The sequence below is a fragment of the Phascolarctos cinereus genome, unplaced genomic scaffold (assembly GCF_003287225.1).
Source record: "Phascolarctos cinereus isolate Bilbo 61053 unplaced genomic scaffold, phaCin_HiC Scaffold_3;HRSCAF=262, whole genome shotgun sequence".
Classification (NCBI taxonomy): Eukaryota; Metazoa; Chordata; class Mammalia; order Diprotodontia; family Phascolarctidae; genus Phascolarctos; species Phascolarctos cinereus.
In genome coordinates this window covers 22,293,111-22,314,418 of record NW_027555736.1, presented here as the reverse complement: position 1 = coordinate 22,314,418, position 21,308 = coordinate 22,293,111, and the positions used below count along the sequence as shown (strand labels likewise).

General features: G+C 43.1%; 1 protein-coding gene across 1 annotated transcript in view; it reads left to right on the top strand.

The window, feature by feature from the left end:
• The first annotated feature begins 1,283 nt into the window (after positions 1–1,283).
• ANK3 (ankyrin 3) overlaps positions 1,284–21,308 on the top strand; it is a 725,987-nt gene continuing 705,962 nt past the window's right edge. The window contains exon 1 of the mRNA XM_078150719.1: positions 1,284–1,765. Within this exon, the coding sequence (XP_078006845.1) occupies positions 1,730–1,765 (36 nt within the window). The 5' untranslated portion in view covers positions 1,284–1,729. The remainder of the gene's footprint in view (positions 1,766–21,308) is intronic.

The window sequence follows — 21,308 nt, the reverse complement described above, 5'->3', positions numbered from 1 at the left end:
ACAAAAATAATCTCATTTGGTCCTCACACCAGACCCTTAAGGTAGTGGTCTTATTATCTCCATTTTATTTTATTTATTTTTTTGGCTAGGCAATGGGGTTAAGTGACAGGGTCACACAGCTAGTAGGTGTTATGTGTCTGAGGTCAGATTTGAACTTAGGTCCTCCTGAATCCAGGGCCACCTAGCTGCCCCTTATTATCTCCATTTTACAGATGAAGTTGAGACAAGTTAAATGACAGCAACAGTTAGTAAAGGAGGTGGGATTTAAAATCTGGGATTCCTGTTTCCAATGCTCTGTTCTCTGTCTATACAATGCTGCCTCTTCACCACTGGCTCAGCTGTCATCACCAAGTCAGATCTAATCGGGCTGTTCTTAGACTGGTGTCAGGAAACCAGAAATGGTATTTGTATTCAGGAGTTACTGCAGGTGGGGAATTTTATAGGAATTTAGGTTCCTATGGAGGCAGAAGTATAGTGGGTGGAGTGATAGACTTCAGGTCAAAGACCTGGATTCAAATCCCACCTCTGATAGGGCTCTACTAGTCTTCCTTCTACCCTATTTGTCCCTGGGTCCTGGAATACTGTCTCTTCTCATCTCTACCTTAGAGAATCCTTAGCTCCCTTAACACTCAGGAGTCACCTCCTACAGGAAGCCTTTCCTGATCTCCCTGCTAGTGCTGTCTCCAGGCTTCAAACTAGCTTGTATTTATTTATCTGTGTAAATATCTTATTCCTTTAGTAGAATATAAACTCCATGAGGGCAGTTTCTATTTTCTTTCTTCTCTTTTTGTAACTGCAGAGTCTAACCCTGAGTCTTACACATAGTAAGTACTTAATACATGTTTGTTGAATTGAATCTTTGAGTTCCTTATGTTCTGCAAGTCATTCTTGTTGCCCCCATTTTTCAAGTGAGGAAACTGAGGCTCAGCTAGGTGCCTTGTTTAGGCCTTGGAACCCAGGCCTTCCCGAGGCTATGGCCTGGGCAACCTTAGACAGGTCGCCCTCCCTCTCTTGGGGGCCTTAGTTTCCTCGCTTGGAAAGAAGGGGTGGTTCGAAGTCCGGGTGTCAGAGCCTGATCTTGGGAATGCTCAAGAGGAAACTTTGGGCGGGCTGCGGGCGCGGGCTCACTGGGCATGCTCCATGTCCCAGCCAGGTGTCCGGGCTGGCAGCCGTCCGGCGCCGGTAGGGGGGCGGGGAAAGGAGGGAGGGGCGGAGAAAGGGGGGGCGGAGAAGAGGGGGCGGAGAACAGGAGAGAGAGGAGGGAATCGAGGAGGAGGGAAGGGAAGGCAGCGGAGCTCAGCGGATCCGAGAGGAGCTCAGCAACTCGGAGCTGAACTGAGCGCGCCGAGCGCTCCCCAGGCGCCGCTCTACCTGAGCTCCCCCGCCCCCTCTAGTGCCCCGCCCCCCACTGCGGCTCTACCTGCATTCCCCCTCCGGGTATCTGTTCCCAGCACCACCCCCCCTCAGCCAGGCACGCGCTGCTGCCGCTGCGGGACTGGCCGGGCACCTGGCACCTGGCGACCGCTGCGGGCACACCTCTCCACCTAGCTAGGCACTGGCAAGCGGGAGCCGCTCAGCCCGAGCAAGAGCTGGCGCGCAGACTGACAGACAGACAGACAGGCGGGTGGCCAGAAGGAGGGGACGCGAGAGAAGCAGGGTGCCGCCAACAAGGAAGAGCCCGCGGCCAACTTTGCCTCCGAGCGCCCAGGCTGAGCCTGTGCCCCCCAACATGGCCTCCGCAGCCGCCGAAGCCCCGGGAGCCCAGGTGAGCCGCCCGCCCTCTTGCAGGCACTTTGTCTCGGGCCGGCTCGGCGGGCTCGGCCGGCCCCCCCTGCCTACCTGTTGCTTCTAAGGGCCGACAGGGAGGGAGCAAGCCGAACTGGGGTAGGGGTAGGGGCAGGGGCTTCGGGGCGAGGGGCGGGCGGACCAGGAGGGATCCTCAGGGATCTTCAAGTACCAAGCTCTCCCCATGCCGTCCGAGAGCAGGGGGAGGGGGACTTAGCAGCCACTGTGGCTTGGGGCTACCCTCCGTGCCAGCCGTAGGCGAGGCATCTCCTGCGCTCCTGGGGCTGGGCTCGCGGACAGGTGCGGGGGGTGGAGGTGGGGCGAAGGCGCGGGACTGGATTCCTTCCAACCTGGGAAGCACCATGAGGAAAGAGAGGAGTTAGAGCTAAAAGTCACCAGAGAGACTCCCTTTCACTATTTGACAGGCAGAAACGGCCACGGCCACTGCTCCTTAAATGCGTTACCCAAGATCACAGAGCTAGCAAATAAATGGCCGAGCGGGAATTCGAACCCAGACACTCCTCTTCCCAAGTCAAGGCTTTCTCCTTTACATCTGGGGAAGATGGATGGGTTTAAGTGTCCCTCTCCTCCTCGCTCCATCCCGCGGTTCCCGAGGAGAAATGAAGAAAACATGGCCCAGGGTATATTTGAATCCTTCTGGCATTCTTTTGCCTCCTTCTTCCCCTGCCCCTGGGGCCAGACTTCGCCCTTCCTAAGGACACAGCTCTCTGGAATAGCAAGCTGCATTTTAGCGGGAGGTGGGGAGGAGAGAGAGTAAAGCAAGCAGAAGGGAAATCTCGAGGCTTAGAAAGTTTGCTTGTGCAATTTTTAGAAAATGAGCTAGCTGCTTCCTTCTACTCCATAAAGAAGTGACATGATTTTTTTTTTTTAAAAACGGTGCCTGCCGGCTTTCTTGGCGCAAGGAGGTCCAATGGCCTTTGGAAACTGACATCGTTTACCTTAGAGTGTGGAGCAACTGTGCTTTTGCACAGTTGATGATGGATCATCGATGTTGGCACTTCTGGAAGGGACCTCTCCTTGCAATAGAAGTTGATAAGATGTAAAGAATTGATTGTCAATAAAAAGAAGAGGTTGCTTTTTACTGTCAAGTCAGTTGGTTACATTTAAAAGAAGTGATTTTTCTCTCAAAAGGTACGCAGGAATATGAATAAGTTAGTATGAGAAAGTAGCAAATGTATTTTACAGTGGCAGTTACCTGATGAGATGTGAGGGGAGAGCAGGGTTTATTAAGCCAGAGGAAGAAGAATGTTTATTAGTGATTTTAGAGATCACTGGCTGCCTGTACTCAGGAAAGACCTGTATCTCACTTTTAGAGAGAGCCACAAATACCATAGTTTGCAGGGCAAACGGGACAAGCCAAACTGCTATTGGGGTTTGGAATGTGGTGGTGATGGTTGTGGAGGCAGCTGGGTAGAGCTGGTCAAGGGAAGATCTCACCTGGGGTGGAAAGAGAGAGCTAGTTGCTTTCAATTTTAACTAATTAGTTTTGCTAACTAGGTGCTTAGCTCAGTTGTTTCAATAAAGGACTTTAAGTGGTGTCAGCAAATGCTGCCCCACCTAGTTATGACCCTGTCCCTAAGGAAGCCCATTTTCAGTACCGAACAAGCACAATAAGGGTAGGCAAAGGGAAAAAAACCTCAAAAGAAATAAAAATAAATGAGGACCTGCAGTCAACGTGAACATCTCCAACTAAGCCCTGTATGTCTGGAGTCTGGGGCTCCTGTGTGAGTCTTCGCGGGTTGCAAGGGCTGCTGACACTTCTGTTTGCTAGAAACTCGGTCTCTTGGCACTGTCTTGGTGAGATTCTTGTTTTACCGGCCCCAAAGAACAAGTAAGAGGAAAGCACTGTCTTGTTGGGCAGAATCGTAGCATGTTCCACAAGCACCAAAGTTACTGAAGAATTTGTCGAGGTGAAGTGTGTCAACGCTCTGCTCATTTATCACATTTAATTAGTCTCCAGCTACTTCTGGGTCTTCCAGATGTCTGTGCTACAGTAGGAAACATGCCGACCACACATAAGGGGAGGTGCTTTACTCTATTCTTGAAATCTCTTGCTAAGCAGTAAGGCCCATGGGATGTGCTTGGAAGAATTGCCAAACCTGGCTTTATTAAAGCTATCTTTAAAAAAAAAAAAAGGCATTCTTCTACCAGAAGGGACACTGGACACCACCAAGTCTGGAGGCAGCCTGGTTTGGTGGACAGTCAGAGGACATAGGTTCAAATTCACCTCTGTTCTTTCCTCTCTGTGTGACCTTGGGAAAATCACTTAAGTTTTCAGGGCCACAGTTTTTTGTGTGTCTAAGGAGGGGGTTGGACTAGATGGTCTCTGAGGCCCCTTCCAGCCTCGGATCTGTGATTCTCATTTTACTGATGAGGAAACTGAGACCCTTAGAAAGGAAGTGATTTGCCTCAGGTCAAAAATTTGGTAAATAAAGACAGGCAAGGCAGCATCTAGGACAGGGCAACCAGGGTTCTAGCCCAGGGGACTGAAATGTGGAGGGTGCTAACAGCACTAACATTCCTTCAGCAGTAGAGAAACAACTAAGCTTCACACCTAGTTAGCAAGAGTGATTAGTTAAAATAGAAAGCTACCAGCTGGAAGCTTCCTCTGCCCAGCTGCGCCCAAGGTGAGCTCTTCTTTTGGCCTGGCCCTGCCCTGTCCCCTACTCTTCTCCTCTCTTGTGGTCTCCATGGACTTCTGTCTTCCAGTACAAGATTATGTCCTTATGTCTCTCATTTTGTTCTGGGGCACTTCCCCCTACCCTCCAAATGTGTATTACTTTTTTTTTTTAAACAGGAGGATACTTTTTGTGTTGTTTGTATGGGAAACATTTCCAAGGTCTCCAAATTATTAATCATAGTTTTGGAGTCAGGGTTTGAACCCAGCACCTTTGACTCCCAATTGAATCCTTTTTCCAGTCCACCATGCTTCCTTCTGTGTTTAGAAGGATCTTCTGCCCAGGGCAGGACAGGAATAGGGATTGTCATTCTATGTATATATTGCCTTTTCTTTATAAGGTTTCTGTCTGTTCTTTTGGCAAGGCAGAAAAGAAATATTTGTTTCATAAATGTGCACAGTAATGCATTATGATGAAGACCCCAGCAACCCATGTGGTACAGTAGCATTAGTGGGAGGAAGATGGTGCATTTCAGAATCCTCAGAAACATGCATGAGAGATGTCTGTTTGCTGTTTTTGTTATGCTGGGAACAAGTTGTCTTTGTCTGGCAGTTTCCAAGTGTTTCTCCTTTACGTTTTATAATATCTCAGTGGTTGTGCAAGAGAGCACTCTAAGTGCTGGGCTGACTTATTGGAAATTGAAAGTTAAAAAGCTGCTCATTCAGAGTATGCCCACCGGGTACAGCATGTGCTTATTTACTGGCTCAATTCAGTTTAGTTCTGGCATCCTTTGCTATTAAGTGCCTATTATGTGCAGGGTACCAGGAAAACAAATAGGAAAGCAAAGTAATTCCTGTCCTCAAGCAGCTTACATTTAACTGGAGACAGGGGCCAGAATATGTCATGTAAAAAGATAAATTCAAATCATTTCTGTAGGGAGAATAACTCCTCATTAATAACTGGGTGATCAGGCCAGACGTCTTATAAGAGACTGTGATACCTGCGCTAAGCATCGAAGAGAGATGGAGATCTTGAAAGGCAAAGGTGAATAGGGAGTGAATGTCAGGCATGAGGGCAGACAGCCTGTGTGAAGAAAGGTGTGGAGGTGGGAGATGAAATATCATATAAGGGAAATTGAAAGTTGGCTGTCCCCTCTGATTTTGATGGTAACATGCTTCAGTAATTCTAGAAAGTCTGGCTGTAGACTTTAACAAAAACAGGAGCTCAGACTTTATTTGAGAGTGGATAGGTGGTCACTGATAGTTCTCCAACAGGGAAGGACATGGGAAGACTTGTGGAGTTGACATCTAGGTGGCACAGTGGATAAAGCACCAAACTTGGAGTCAGGGAGAACCGAGTTAAAATCTGTCTTCAAATACTTACTAGCTGTGTGACCTTGAGCAAGTCATTTCACCTGTTTGTGTCATCTCATCTGTAAAAAGGGAATGATAATAATAGAACCTACCTCCTAGGTAGGTTGTTGTGAGGATCAAATGAGATAATATTTGTAAAGCACTTAGCACAGTGCCTGGCACACAGTAAGTGTTATATAAATGTTAGCTATTATTATTGTGCTTTAGGAAGTTAATTTTGGCAGCTGCGAAGTGTGTGTATAGGAAAATGAGAGACCCATTAGGAGGCTAGTCCAAAAGTCCACAGGAGAGGCTCCCATGCAGGGAAGTCACTCTGCCACTTCGGGTCAGCTTCTTTTGCAGCACTTAGCACCTGGCACTTAGTAGGCACTTAATAAAATGCTTGTCCACAGACTGACCTCTGTATCTTAAAATCTTACTTGTAGCTCGGAACAATGAGAAGTTAAGTGACATGTGTGACATCATACTGCCAATTTGTGGCAGTGGTGGGGATCTTCTATCCCTCTATCAGAGACAGCCTATCCATTTCTCTTCAGTGACAAAAAGGCAAACTAAGGCACAAAGTAAGGAAACTTCCTAACTCCCCAATAGTTAAGACCTAGAGGTCTTAAAACAAAGGTAAAATGATCCAGTGACATCAGAGGAGATTCTTGGTCAGGTCTGGGGTGCCTTCAGCTCTGACATCTTGTGATTCTGTCTATTGTGGTCGTCTCAGTTCTATGCGTGAGCCCGGAAGGGAATTCTAGCTGAGGCAGAGTGACATGTGTGAGCATACTGAATGTGTCTGAGCCTCTGTAGAGACCCACACCTGTGCTAAAGTCATATAGAAGGCCTTTTGTGGGTGGCGAAACTTGGCCACCTTGCATTATTGAAGCCTCCCTTTCAGAAAAGAACTAGGTTACTTATGATCTAATCAGTGACAGTGACCTTTCCTGGTAGACACAGCCTTGGCTGCCAGGCGCAGCAATCCACACTCTGGTTTGAGTAATGTGTGTTGAGCACATTCTGGCTGGTTAACTCTGTGAGACCTGAAAGGAGTGTTTGGTTTCTGAGATGCGATTTTTACACAATGAAATTGTGAGTAAATTCTAATTTTTTGCTTGTTTTATTTGTCTTCATTCCACAGTGTCTCTATTAGAATTGAGTTTGATAATTGGCTACTTCCTATTTTTGTAATTGAAAGGATTGTTTCCCTGCCTTTATATGCCCCTCTTTTGTAATCCATTTTCCACCCAGCTGACAAAGCATCCTTCATGTACAAGTCTGACCATGTCTCCTTCCCCTAAACAAACAAACAAAAAACTTCAGTAGCTCCCAAGTAGGAAATGCTAATACCTTAGCCTGGCATTTCAGACCCTTCACACTTTGGTCTCAACCTGACTTTATATTTTTTCCTTAATTTTAAAAATTGCTATCTTTTGTTTTTACATCAGCCTCCATTTCCCATTGTTCTTCTTCTCCCAAGTTCCTCACTCCTAGAGAGATATCTCTATAACAAAGAAGAAAAAAGAGGAAGAAAAAAAGAGCTTTTGCTACTGGAGAAAGCATGGGTCAGTTGGCTAAGGTGCACACCCTGCCTCTTCTGTTTTTGCACTGCCTGTGTGGCCTTGGGCAAGGCACTGAATCTCTTTGGGCCTCAGTTTCCTCCCCTGTAAAATGCTTGGAGGTTGAACCAATTGGCCTTTGAGGTCATAGTATGTTCTATCCAAAAGAGACTTATGTGATCCTTAGTATTCCATATCCAGGGACTGCTGCAGAGCAGGGAGTGGGCCATATGCCATCTCATAACTCCTGTTGGGCCAAGCTTGGGCATCATCACTTCCCAGCATTCAGTTTCGCTTTTATTTCTATTCTTTCTTTGTACTTCGTTGCAACCATTGTCTGGCCTTTTCATATGACTCCCTTTCCTGGATAAGACATACCAGTCACACTGGCCTGTTAGATGGTCCCCTATCTTACCCTGAAATCTCATTCTAGGCTCTTCCCACCAACAGTCTTTCATGCATAGAAAGCATTTCTCCAGAGCCAACTTTTGAGATCTTTCTCTTATTTCATGACACAGGTTAACTAGTCAATATGGATTTTATTAAATGTCTATGATGTGCCAAGCACATATAGCATCGAGGTGGATAAAGCACTGGGCCTGGAGTCAAGAAGACCTGAGTTCAAACCCATTCTTAGATACTTACTAGCTTTGTGACACCGGGCAAGTCACTTAAACACTGTTAGCCTCAACTTCTTCAACTGTAAAATGGGGATCAGACCCTAGGTACCTCCCACAATTGTTGTGAGGATCAGCAAATAATAACCTCACTGGCACTTAACACACTGCCTAGCACATAATAGAAGCTTAATAAATGCTTAGTCGATTCCTTATTCTTTCCTACTCCTACAGTGGAAATAAAGACTTTTAGGCTAATGGCCAGTCAGAACTGTTCTGGGAAGAGCAGCCTGGGTCCCTTGTCCTAACATGCTTGCAAACAGTGCAAACAGATTCTTCCTGCGGCTTTAATGATTCCAAGGGAAGTGGATTTCTGTGTTTTTGAAGGAGTTTATTAGAGCTTTCTCTCAGCCCCATAGCAGGTCAGGTGATTCAATTCCTGTATTTGCCTTAATGTCAATTTTGTTCTTGGAAAGGTCAATGAAGTGAGATGGAGAGAACCATTTGGAGCCTGCTATTTGACAATAAAGAAGAAACTGATTGCTGAAATGACGGGAGCCTTTGGAGGCAGAAATGGCTCCATCTTAGAATCCATCATTAAAAAGGAGAGCGGGGAATAGTCTACCTAGCACCTTCAGAAGACTCAAAGAGGAGACTTCTTCATGGCAGGTTGGGTGAAGATGGATAATGGCAAGTTTGCAGGAATGAAGTTCTGAAGAAACAATGTGGTACACTGGAAAGACCCCTGGATTTGCAGTCAGAGAACCTGGGTTCAAATCCAGTTCTTGCTACTTGTGTGACCTTAGAAAATTTATACAACCTCTCTGGGCCTCAGTTTCCTTCTCTACAACATGATAGGGTTGGACGAGACAACCTAAATCCTCTGAAATAATGTTGCTCAGGAGGAGAAGGGGAAGAGAGAGCTATGTTTACATCACCAGGGAGCTCAGATGACCACTTGGTTAGGATTCTAGTTAGGGTATGGGTTAGACTATATCGCCTACAAGTGCCTTTCAATTCCGAAATTCTTTGAATTCTGGATAGGTCGATGAGACTGACTTCATCCAAAATATAACCCGCTATTTGCTGGTTTTTAAAGGCATGTTTTATGCAAATTTGGTCTTAATTCTTTCTCTTAAGAAGCATTGTTTGGATTAATTAGCCACTCTCTTCTGAAACAAAGGGAGAGTAGGCCTATAATAGCCAAGTTTTATTTTCTTCCGTTGAATGTAGCTGATGATGGCATCATTTCCTTTTTTTTAAAAATCATTACTAGGGGATGGGGGGAATTGTCCCTAGCATTTGTCTAAATGTGTATTAGCAGGAACTGGTGATTAAATAAAGAAACATGTTTTTGGAGCTTTGTACAAATGTAAGATGTTGAATGTATTTTTGGTATTTTGTTCATCATCAAGGATTGCTTAGCAACCATGGTTTTGAGACTGGACTATTGTAACAGCTTCCTAACTAGACTCCCAGCTTGCAAATTCTTCCCTTACCAATCCATCCTCCATATAATGGTCAACATCATCTTCTGTAAGTTCAAGTCTAATTATATCATTCTCCTCTAGGAGAAATACAAAATCATCTTGGCATCTAATGTCCTTTACATTCTGAAATCCAAGTTATTGTCTAGTGCTTTTCTTTGTTCACTCCACCTTTTGATCAGACTAGCCTACTTGTCTTTCCCAAACTTGGCACTCCATCTCTTGTCTCTGGGCTCTATGCCTGGAAGGCTCTGCCTCTTCTTCTCAGAGAATCCCCTGACTTCTTTCAAGACTGAAGTTGTGCCATTCTTTTTGGCAGGAGCTATATATATATATATATATATATAATATATATATATTATATATTTATATATATATATATATATATATATAAATTTAGTATTTTTCTTTAGTTGAATGAACAAGAGTTTAATGTTGCAGTTCTTTAAACTATTGAATTTACTTCCACTCAGCAAATATTTATTAAAGGCCTATTTTGTGTTTTTTTCTTTTAAAAACAATTTTTAATATTCATTTTTTATAAACTTTTGAGTTCCAAATTTTCTCCTTCCTTCCTTCACCTCCCCTCTCCCAAAAACAGTAAGCAGTTTGATATAGGTTACATATGTGTAATCATGTAAAACATATTTCCATATTAGTCATGTGTGAAAGAAGAAACAGAAAAAAAGAGAAAAAGCATGAAAAAAATAAAGTTAAAATACCATGCGTTGATCTTTATTCAGACTCCATAAGTTCTTCCTCTGGATGTGCATAGTATTTTCCATCATGAGGCTTTTGGACTTGTCTTGGATCATCGTGTTGCTGAGAAGATTTAAGTCAGTCATTGCACAATGTTGCTGATACTATGTACATGTTCTCCTGGTTCTGTTCACTTCACTTTGCATCCGTTTATGTAAGTCTTTCCAGGTTTTTCTGAAATTCACCTCCTTGTTGCTTCTTATAGTACAGTGGTATTCCATTACATTTATATATCACAACTTGTTCAGCCACTCCCCAATTGATTATGTCAATTCTTAGCCTACACTCTGTGAACTTGTTAAAATTTGTTTTTGATTTCCATATTTCAACTTAATTGGTATCCTTTGTGTCCTATGTATTTTATTTTAGACACTTCAAAGCAGTATTCTTAGAAAGGGTCCATAGGCTTCCCTAGACAGCCATGAAGGGTAGGGAAGGGAGTGGTTCATGACTCACAAAAAGATTAAGAATCTCTCTTATGGGAACCTTTTGCTGATCTTATCAGGATTTAGTACTCTTTCCCTCCTCCAATTATTGATTAATTAATCAACCAAAATATTTATTAAATACCTACTCTGCTCCTTTCTTTGTGACAACAAGTACGATGAATGGAGGAATTTCTACTTGCATGAAGCTTCCATTCTAATGGCAGAGATCTGGTATCATATATCTGAATATAAAATTGCCAGGTATATACACATCTGTAGTGTGGTACAGTAGAAAACATCATTGGAGTTGGGTGTGAATATCGGCTTTGCCACTTATTTGTGTGAACTTGAAAAAGTCATTTCTCATTTGTCAGTCTTTAATGTTTTCTTCTGTAAAAACAAAGGAGTTTGACTAGATCCCTTATAGATCTAACTCTTAAAGGCTATGCTGTTTCATTGATTCCTCAGTAGAATGGAAGCTTCTTGAAAGCAGGGACCTTTTCTTTTTCTTTGTATTCCCAGATCCTGGCACATAATAGGAGCTTAACGAATGTGTATTGATTCAGCCTGGTTTGGTGATAATACTGAAAAATGAAAAAGCTGAGAATCTTCCTGGAGCCTGTATCCCCTCAGTTGGGCAGAATGTGTTTACCAGTGTGTATGTTTGAGCACAAGGGAAGAACCCAAGTTTATTGAAATGCTGTTGTCTAATAAGGAGATCTAGTGCCATATGTTTCTGAACTTGGAAGGAGCTTTTCCTCAAAGTGTTTGGAACACAAAGGAATTATTTCATGAGTAACCATTTCCATCTGGCAGGCATCTGTCTGAATCCCTGCTTTCTGCAGTGAGCTTCTTCAGAGGTTCAGCCTGGACACTTGGCAGCCAGTGCATGCTGGCCCTGATCACAGCCAGGTCTGGAATACCTAGGGTAGAAGGGTGGAGAATATGTGTCTTTCTCCTTTCCTCTCCTCTGATTTCCTCGTGCTATCTCCTTCCATGCCTTTGTTCAGTCACTACCCCATAGTTGCTTGAATGTACTTCTTCCTCATCTCCACATGCTAAAATCCTCCTTTTAATTCAAGGTTCAGTTTCAGCGATACTCCCTTCATAAAGCCTTCCTTGGTCCTCCCTTCTCCCATGACTGGAATCATTCTGTCCTCAAATTTTTTCTTAACAAGTTTTAATGATGCTTCAAAATTTTTTCCTTTTAAAAAATTTGCTGCCTTTTCCGAATATCCCCCATCTCCCTACTCCATAGAACACTCAGTTGTAATGATGCTCTGAAAGGCAATGTGGTCCAGTGAAAAGAGTACTGAATTTGGAGTGAATAACCCATGGTTCAGATGTCTAATTTGGCCAGCTTCCTGTCTGTGTGACCTTGGGCAAATTGCTTACCCTCTTTTGGCCTACTTTCCTTCATCTTTGAGATGAAAGTGTTGGGCTTAGATGAACTCAAAGGATGACCACTTCTCAGATTATAATAGGCATTCCTTTTGTGGCTTCCGGGGTTCTTTCCAACTTTTAGGTGCTACAATTTTGTCCCTTTTGTCTCTAAATTATGATCCTATCAACTTTAAAGTGCTATATAAATATCAGTTGAAACAAATTTGTATCCTGACCATGTCTGACAGATTAGACATCATTCTGTACCCAACCTCTTAGGGTCTCTTAGCTGTTGAATGGACCTTAGAGACGATCTGGGTCAACTCTTTCTAATCTACAGTGAGCAAACTGGAACCAAGTGACTTTCCTAAGGACACACAATTAGTAAGCAATAGGATCACAATAGGTATCCCAGTCCTTTGGCTTCCATTTTCCCTTTGACCATATCATCTCCCCTATGGTGGTCACCTCTGACCAAGAGGAGGGAGTATGTTTGTCATCCAGCCTCTGGTGGATATGTTCAGCCATCAAATCAAACTGAGCCCTGACATCATTCTGTGTTGCCTTCTTTGAAGTGCCATGAATGTGTGACAGATCCAGTGCAGACTGTTGGGTCTGGCACCAGAGGACTTGTAGAGGAATCCAAGCTCTGTTCCTTCTGAGTTACATGTCCTTGGGCAACTCAATTTATCCCTCTAGACCTCAGTTTCCCTGTGTGTAAAATGAAGGAGTTGGGTGAGGTCTCAAGGATCCCTTCTAGCTCTATGATCTTAGGACCTATAAAGTCTCTAGGCTTTGAAGTAGTCTAGTGATTGTTTTGTGCAAAAAGAAACAGAGTAAGAATTTAATAGAGTAATTGCTGGGAGTCCTGCCTCTTAAATTATTGTGGCATTTTGTTGGCTGTCTCAGAACTGTTTGGATTCAGCTGAAGCTACCATAACAGCCAGTCACTAATATGGTTACTTGAGTCCTTGTTCTATGCAAAGGCCTGGATTCGATGCCATCCCTGGAGGCTAAAAAATGACTTTAAGCCAGTCACTGTCCTCAAGGAGGGAAGTGTGACTTGTAAACATGAACAGATGACTAACTCAAGGAAGCAGCGATGGGCAAGGGCCAAATGAGGTAATATACACATAATACAAGTGTTTTGATTGTGTGTTTTATGATTTTATTAGTGAAAATGGTGTTAAAGAATAAGCAATAACATTTGTGTTGCCCTAAGACCATGGGAACTTTCTATCTGACTTATGACTTAAATCTTCAGTAAGTGTTGTTTCTCCCATTGGAACATGAGCTCCCCCAGCTAGTACTTAGCACAGTGCTTTGCATTCATTCATTCATTTATTCATTCATGCATGCATTCATTCATTCATTTATTCATTCATGCATGCATTCATTCATTCATTTATTCATTCATGCATGCATTCATTCATTCTTTTGGGGAATTCAGAGGAAAAGGCCTTGGTTGTACTTTGGTCTGATTAGGGGAGGTACCATAGAGGAAGGGCATCTTAAGTACTTCCCCATGAACAAAGGGAAGGATTTAGATAAGGGGGCAAGAGCAGGCAGTAGAATGGCATGGACAAAGGTTCAATGTCATGGAAGCACATGGTAGATTGATGAGATTGTGAGGAGACCTAGTTAGCTGGAACCGAAGGCTTGGTTAGGGAAGTGAGGGTGGGATAAAGCTATAAATATGGGTTGGGGCTGGATTGTGGAAAGCCTTGAAAATCAGGTTGGGGAGTCAGGACTTTGTCTTCTAGGTTTCCCAGTGGGAGAATTTTCTTGCTGTAGGGGAAAAAATGTTAGACTTGAAATCAGAAGTCCTGGGGTGGAGTCCTAACTCTGCCTCTTGTTGCTTATATGACATTGAGCCTTCACCTTTTTGAAGCTCAGTTTCCTTGGCTGTAAAATGAGGGGGTTGGAGTAGAAGACCCCTAAGGTCCCTTTCAGATCTGATATTCTTTCCTTCCATCATGCTCTGATCAAAGAGGTCTATAAATCTTTAGTTTTAAAGGATGAATCTTTAGACTGCTGAAGATCTAAGCAATCCCACCAAACTCCATCGCTGCTGAGAAGAAATGAAGGGAAGATCATTCAGTCTTAGAGCCTGTTTTGACATTGGGGCCCTGTCTCAGGCTAGGGATGCTCTGGGAGACCAGGCAGTTTGGAAGGTCCCTGCCTGGAGAGCTTGCATTTCTACATTGAATCAGACCTTCAGCCATACCCTGAAATGAATATGACCCTCTCATCCCCAATCCCTAATCAACACTAGCATCAAATAGTGTTGCACGCTCAGCCTGAGGCACTAAATGAAGCTTTACTTCAATGTTGGCTCACATCCCTAGGGAGAAACTAGAATGGGGCCAGTCTCCTGGGATCCGAGAGCAAAGAGAAACTCACTGGGGAATTCCCCCTTAGGGTTGTCTCACTCCAGAATTAGCTTTTTATTTGACTTGAAATATAGTATAATGTGAGAATAGAACAGGGCTAGGGGCATGGGACAGGACTTAACAAGCTTGTGACTTTAGAAAGCAATTCTTTGTTGGGATTAAATTCACATGTCCATAATTTATGGCCCATGTAGGCACGTTATGTTTGTTAATTCTCTAGAGCCGGAATTGACCTTGCTTCCCACCCTCCTTCAACCTAATCACCCAGAAAGGACTTTGTGTACTATGCTTCATACTCCTTTACTTCCTCCTCTCCTCCTCCTCCTCCTCCTTTTTTATTCTTTTGCCATGACAAATAGACTTACTAAAACAAGAAAAAAAAATGAACCTTTAAAATAATTTTATCAAACATTTATTTAGCATGTGATGGGCTGAGCAAAGGGAGTTTTGGTGATAAGCTATATGTTGTCCCCTCAGGAAGCTTACAATGAAGTTGTAATAAGCTATTTGGGAGTATTCCAGGATAGGCTAGGGGATGGAGGTGCTCTTTGATTGGTTTAGGGAACTCGTGGGTGAGAAAACTCCTTTTTACCAAGGCACATTGGCACCCTTTCTGCAACTTGCAAACACAGAGAAGTACCCAGAAGGCCTATATCACTGAGAGGTAGGATGATTTGCTCAGGGTTACACAGCCAGCCAGTCCATGGCAGAGTCAAGACTTGAACCTAGGTCTTCTTCATTTCTCACTATTTCAAATCGCCACTCTTTTGGGAATTTACCAAAAATAAAAGTTTGCTCCCATCCTGACCAAGAAAGCACAGAAAACCAAGATTTCCCCGAAGCCACCACAACACAGACAGCCAAACACAGACTCATTTTTTTTTAAAAATTGAATTCAACAAACGTTTACGAATCATCTATTAACAAGCTCACAGATCCACTTGACTGTGGAGTATGGACAATGAACGTTGCTCAGTGTTACATAACTCAGTGTTAATAACACTTTGTTACAGCCTTCCACTGGGTTGATCAGACATGTGGAATATAGCTGGCCAGACTTGATCCAGGACCTGGTACTTGAGGTTCAAGATTAGAATGAAACTGAACGTTTAGCAGTTATCAAAAGGACATTAACTTAGTCACAATGGAAAGAACATTTGGTGGGGAGACAGCCTTGAGTCAGCTGAATAAAACTTTCCCTGTGTCTGGGTTGTGAGGCATGGTCAGCCAGTTGCCAGCGTGAAGGGGCTGATCAGGCTGCTATTTTGTACTGAGGGGCCAGGAAGCCCCTCCCTCCCCCCTCCGCTCCCTGAGTCATGAGGATGGCTTCAATATCTCTTCAGGAAAAGAAGAGGCGGCTATGGTACAATGGTAGGGAGCTTGCCTTGGAGCTAGGGAAGACCTGGGTTCAAATTCTGCATTTTGCTCTTACTCTCAGTGTTACCTTGGACCCCTCTTAGAGTTGCTGAGCTGTCAAATTCCCTTGGCTGTTACAACTAGATTAAAATTCAGTCGGAGGATGTTTAACAAAATACACAAAAATACAATACAACATAGATAATGCTAATTTGTGGTTTTCTAAGTCAAAAGGATCCATTTCTATCTAAGTTTGACTTCCCAGCTAGGTAGAGAAAGTGCCAGTCTGCATTGACAATGAAAGTTTTTTTCACCTGAGGGTTTTCTTTATAGATGAAATCATAGGTCTAGTTCCTATCCTTATCCTTAAGGAAAAGAATTCATCTAATCTAGCTTACCTGATGGGCAACTCTGTTGGACAATTTCTCCTACAATTTCTCCTCCTTCCTAGGAGGAAGAGAACTAATGCCTGGGGTACATAAACTGAGACCAATCTTAGCTTTGCCTTTGGAGATTACCTAGCATTAGTCCTTCAGGAAAATTATGAAACCTTTATATGTTCTCATTTTCTTGAATAGATTTTGCATCCAGGATTTGTTTTGGATTTGTTTATAAATGTCCAAGTGGAAATGAACCTAGGACACACTTTTTAGGAGGTTATGCTTTTTATAAAAGATTCAGTGAATGCTTTTATTTGGCTTCTCCGGTTTCCTTCACATCCCAGCAAAAATGCCATGTTGTATAAAAACTTCCCCATCCCCCTTAATGCCACTTGCTTCCCTCTATTGATTATCTTCAATTTATCTTGTATTTGTTTTGTTTGTCCATAGTTGTTTGTATACTGTCTCTCTCATTAGACTTGGAGCTCCTTGAGACCAGGGAATGTCTTTTGCCTTACTTTGAATTCCCAGCATTTAGCACAGTGCCTGGCACAGTTTAGCAATAAATGTTTATTGACTGACTGACTGACTGACTGACTGAATATTGGTTTTGTTAGGGAGTGAGGTGTAGGACTGTAACTGGGGTGGGATGATCAAGGCTTTGCCTCAGGGTGCCGAATAAGAGAAGGCTTATGACACTTTCAGTCCTGCATCAGTGTAGAAATAAAAAAGTTTAGCATCTAGTTAGCTGAGTAATTAGTTACAACAGGAAGCTACCAGATGGCAGGTGGGGATGATTTCCATTTGCTTTGCCAGGTGCTTTTGGGGAGACCGAAGAATGGGAAGCAGATGGGATTATGAAGGACCTGAGTAAGTGAAGTATCCAAAGGACAACAAGCAGGTTAATGAAGGGCTGTGAAATGTCTTGTGAAGGTAGGTTCAAAGAGCTCAGGATGTTTAGGCTGAAGAAGGGAAGAGTTAGGGGGCACACGATGCTGTCTTTGTGTATTTGATGAGGTGTCACAAAGAAGAAGAGATTGTTCTGGTTGGCCCTAGAGGGTAGAACCAGGAGCGGCAAGTGGAAGTTACAAAAGAACGAACAGAGGGGTGGGGAAAACTTCCTAACATTCAAGCTACCCATCCGTGGAATGGGCTGCCTCTGGATAGAATGAGCTCCCTGGGAAGGAGTTCATCAATCAGAGGCTGGATGTTGACATTTCAGGAATATTCTAAAAGGGATTCTAGTTCACGTCTGGATTGAACTAGATGAACCCCCAAATCCCTTCAGTTCTGAGATTCTATGATTTGATGAAAAAATTCGGCTGACACACATGAAATAGAATATACAACCAACAGTTTTCAAAGAACTAGAATCAAGTGAAATATATTCCCTATCAAAACAATGTTCCAAAGACTTTAATCCTTCTCTGATGATTCTGAAGCCTGCATTGCTTCAGGGTCGTTAATGGGAATATCGTTTATAATTTTACTATAGACTTAAGGAAGGCTTCACTAGCTGAGCCTGCCAGATAAGCCAGCATCTACACAGAAATGCATCTACGTGTGTATGTCCTTCCTCTTCCAGGACGGGATGAAGAATGAAGGGGGGCGTGTCGTAGCGCTTTGTTAACCCCTCATCTGTTCAATGTCAGTAATGTGGACAGTGTCTCTGGAATGCTGGAGAAGAGAATGCATGGGAGAACAGGAGAGCTGACACTAAGTACTCGAAAGTCTTCTGGATCCTAGATTTAGAATTGGAAGGACATTGGAGAGCTAGCCTGTGGACGAGAGGGATTAGGCTTGTTCTGTTCAGTCCAATTGGACGAACCTGGCAGCTCTTGGTGGGCAAATTTAGTCTTGATGGCCTGGGAGAACCATTTCTAACCATTAGAGAGAGCTATCTTAAGTGGAATGGGCTGCCTGAAGACATAATAGGTTCTCTTCCCTTGGAGGTAGGCAGACAACAAGCAACACGCTTTTATTAGGCATTTACCATGTGCCAGGCACTGTGTTAAGCACTTGGGACACACACATAGAGGAAAGACTGCCCCTGCCCTCGAGAGGCTTACATTCCAACAGGGCAAGACAACACAGAAAAGGGAGCTAAAAAGGAAGAGGGAAGGGAATAAACATTTATATAGCACCTACTATATGCCAGGGACTGTGCTAAGTGCTTTTTTTTTTTTAAACAAATTATCTCGTGTGATCTTCATAACAACCCTCCTGGGTAGATGCTATTATTATCTTCACTTTACGGTTGAGGAAATTGAGGCAAACAGAGTTTAAGTGACTTGCCCAGGGTCACATAGCTATTAAGCATCAGGCTGAATTTGAACTCAGGTCTTCCTAACTCAGGCCCAGTGCTTTAACCAGTGCACTATCACCTGTCTCTAAAGTGGGGAGAGAAGGTACCCATTCAGGAATGGTGGCAAAGTCTGAAGAGTCAGAAGCATGCATGGGAAGGAAATGAAACACAGCCAGCCTGGGCTAGTTCCTAAAATGGAGGACCCCAGAAAGAATTCACTAATGGGAGAAGGAGATCATTACAGTAGAGGAAATTTCCAGGATGAGAAAGTAGTTGAATTACTATAGTGAAGACAGTGGAGTAAGAAGTACAGCTGGGGTGGGGGTGGGGGGATGAATCATGGGGGTCTGTCAAGCAGGTGTTGGAGGACCACTTGTCAAGTATGTCATCATGGACATCCTTTTCCTGATGTGGTTTGGTTCACTGGCACCTCTGAGCTCCTTTTGACCCTGAAATCCTGGAGTCTAAGGCTGTGATACCAATAACCGTTCTACTTACTACTGAGTGGATCAGCTACTCACCGAATCGGACAAAATATTTTAAGATTTCAGTCTCAACATTATACCTTGATGACAGATTATATTAAGATGATTTTGAGGAGGTGGTCTTGTAGTTATACTCAACTGTATCTGAGAGGCTTCCTCCAATTTGTTTTCGGGCTGCCATTAGGTGTCCTGCATCTAATCCAAAGGGAGGTCCTGCACGGCCCTGGATTCCCTACCACTTCGACTAAACAGTTCTGGGGCTAGTTTCAGAGGACACTGAATTGGGGGGGCCAAGGTCGTAACCTCTGGACTTGATCTTGCAAAGCTTCCTACTGAGCTGATCCAAACCTTTGGTAGATGGCCTAGAGTTGACCCAGGTGCCAAAAGCTGATCTACTCTGGCAATGCATGTATTAAGCCATGACAGTCAGTCAGCAAACATTCATGAAGCACTTATTGTGTTCAAAGAGAGCGTTGTGCTTGGTTTTAGCGTGGACAAAGCTTAGATAAGATTTGCTGAGTGTTTTCCAGTGTGATAATTTCCAGGACACTACAATGTTATTTAAGGGTGGTTGTGATATATGGTACCAGTTAGTGGTTAGGTTACTTTGAACGTATATTTAAGTCAAGGTTTTGAAAACTTGCCAGCAATCTGGCTTCAGGAGGGGGTATGTGGAGTAATTATACCCTAGATGTCTAGGGTACTTTTAACTTTGGGGAAGTTTTATCTTTTTGACAATTCCGTAATTCCTTAGTGTGTGGCAGCTTTGTCTTCCATGTAGGACATTTATGTTAATATAAATGAGAAAGAAAAAAAAATCTCTACTTTTAATGACCTTGGCATTAAAGGACCCAGCCTGTTTTCTACTCTCATTTAGTTGCCAGTAGGCATGGATTCCGTGAATAAACATCTAAGTGCCATGTTTGGTAACCCTGTTTTCTCCCTCCCTTCTCTTGCCCCAGAAGGTAGGATTCTGCTACAGATTTGGAAGTTATTTCTGAGGTTTTGTTTGTTAAAACAAAAGCCAAAGAAAAATCCCTCAATTGTTACATTTGATCTTTGGATGAGATCTGGTTTTCCTCCTTCTGAGAGAAGAGTCAAGGGCTAATGAAGCTCAGAGAAATCTGGGTGAGAAAGCTGAAACCCTTTAAATTGGACAAAATTTCACCATCATGTTCTATTTAGGGTGGCTTACGGGTTTTTTTGTTGCTGTTTAAAATTAAAAAAAAAAGATTTTGATGGGCATGTTTTATTTTTACATCATTTTCATTTTTCTAATGTATCTCTCTCCCCATTTCCTCCCTTCTGAGGCCATCCCTTGTTGTTGTTGAGTCATTTTTCGATTGTGTCTGACTCTTTGTGATCCCATTTGGGGTTTTCTTGGCAAAGATGCTGGAGCAGTTTGCCATTTCCTTCTTCAGCTCATTTTACAGATGAGGAAAGCAAGGCCAGTAGGGTTAAGTGACTTGCCCAGGGTTACACAGTTAGTAAGTGTCTGAGACCAGATTTTAACTCGGGAAGGTGAGTTTTCTTAACTCCAGGTCAGGCTCTCTATCCAGTGTACCACCCAGCTGCCCTTGTTACAAACAATAAAAAAGAAAGTCATCAAAATTAACCAACATTCACTGAGTCTGACAGTGTATGTGACACTCGGAACATTTTTTTACATAAAATTTTGAGTTCCAAATTTTCTCCCTCCTTCCTCTCACTCTTGCCTAAGATGGTAAGCTATTTGATATAAGTCATATGTAAAACATTTATCCATATTAGTCATGTTGTAAAAGAAGAAACACAACAAAAGGGAAAAATGAGAAAAATTTTAAAAAGTCAAAATAGCCTGCTGCCGTCTGCATTCAGACTCTGTAGCTCTTTCTCTGGACGTGGATAGTGTTTTCATCATGAGGCTTCTGGGTGGTCTTGCATCATTGTATTGTTGAGAAGAGCTAAGTCGATCATAGTAGATCATTGTATGCAATACTCCTTACCTCACCAAAGTGCTAGAGTGAAGGGAAGAAGGTGGTACATTTTCTCATCTTTTCTTCAGGTCCATGGTTGTCAATTTTATTTTATTTTATTTTATTTTATTTTATTTTATTTTATTTTATTTTATTTTGGCAATTGGGGTTAAGTGACTTGCCCAGGGTCACACAGCTAATAAGTATCAAGTGTTTGGTCTGAGGCCAGATTTGAACTCAGGTCCTCCTGACTTCAGGGCCAGTGCTCTACCCACTGCACCACCTGGCTGCCCCCACAGGTGCCAATTTTAAAAGAGGGGGTGGCAATAACAACCCAGAAAACACCTCATCGGATCCTAAGTATAGAGCTGGAAGAATGTTCAGAAACCATCTAGTCCAAATTTCTCTTTCTCTCTTTC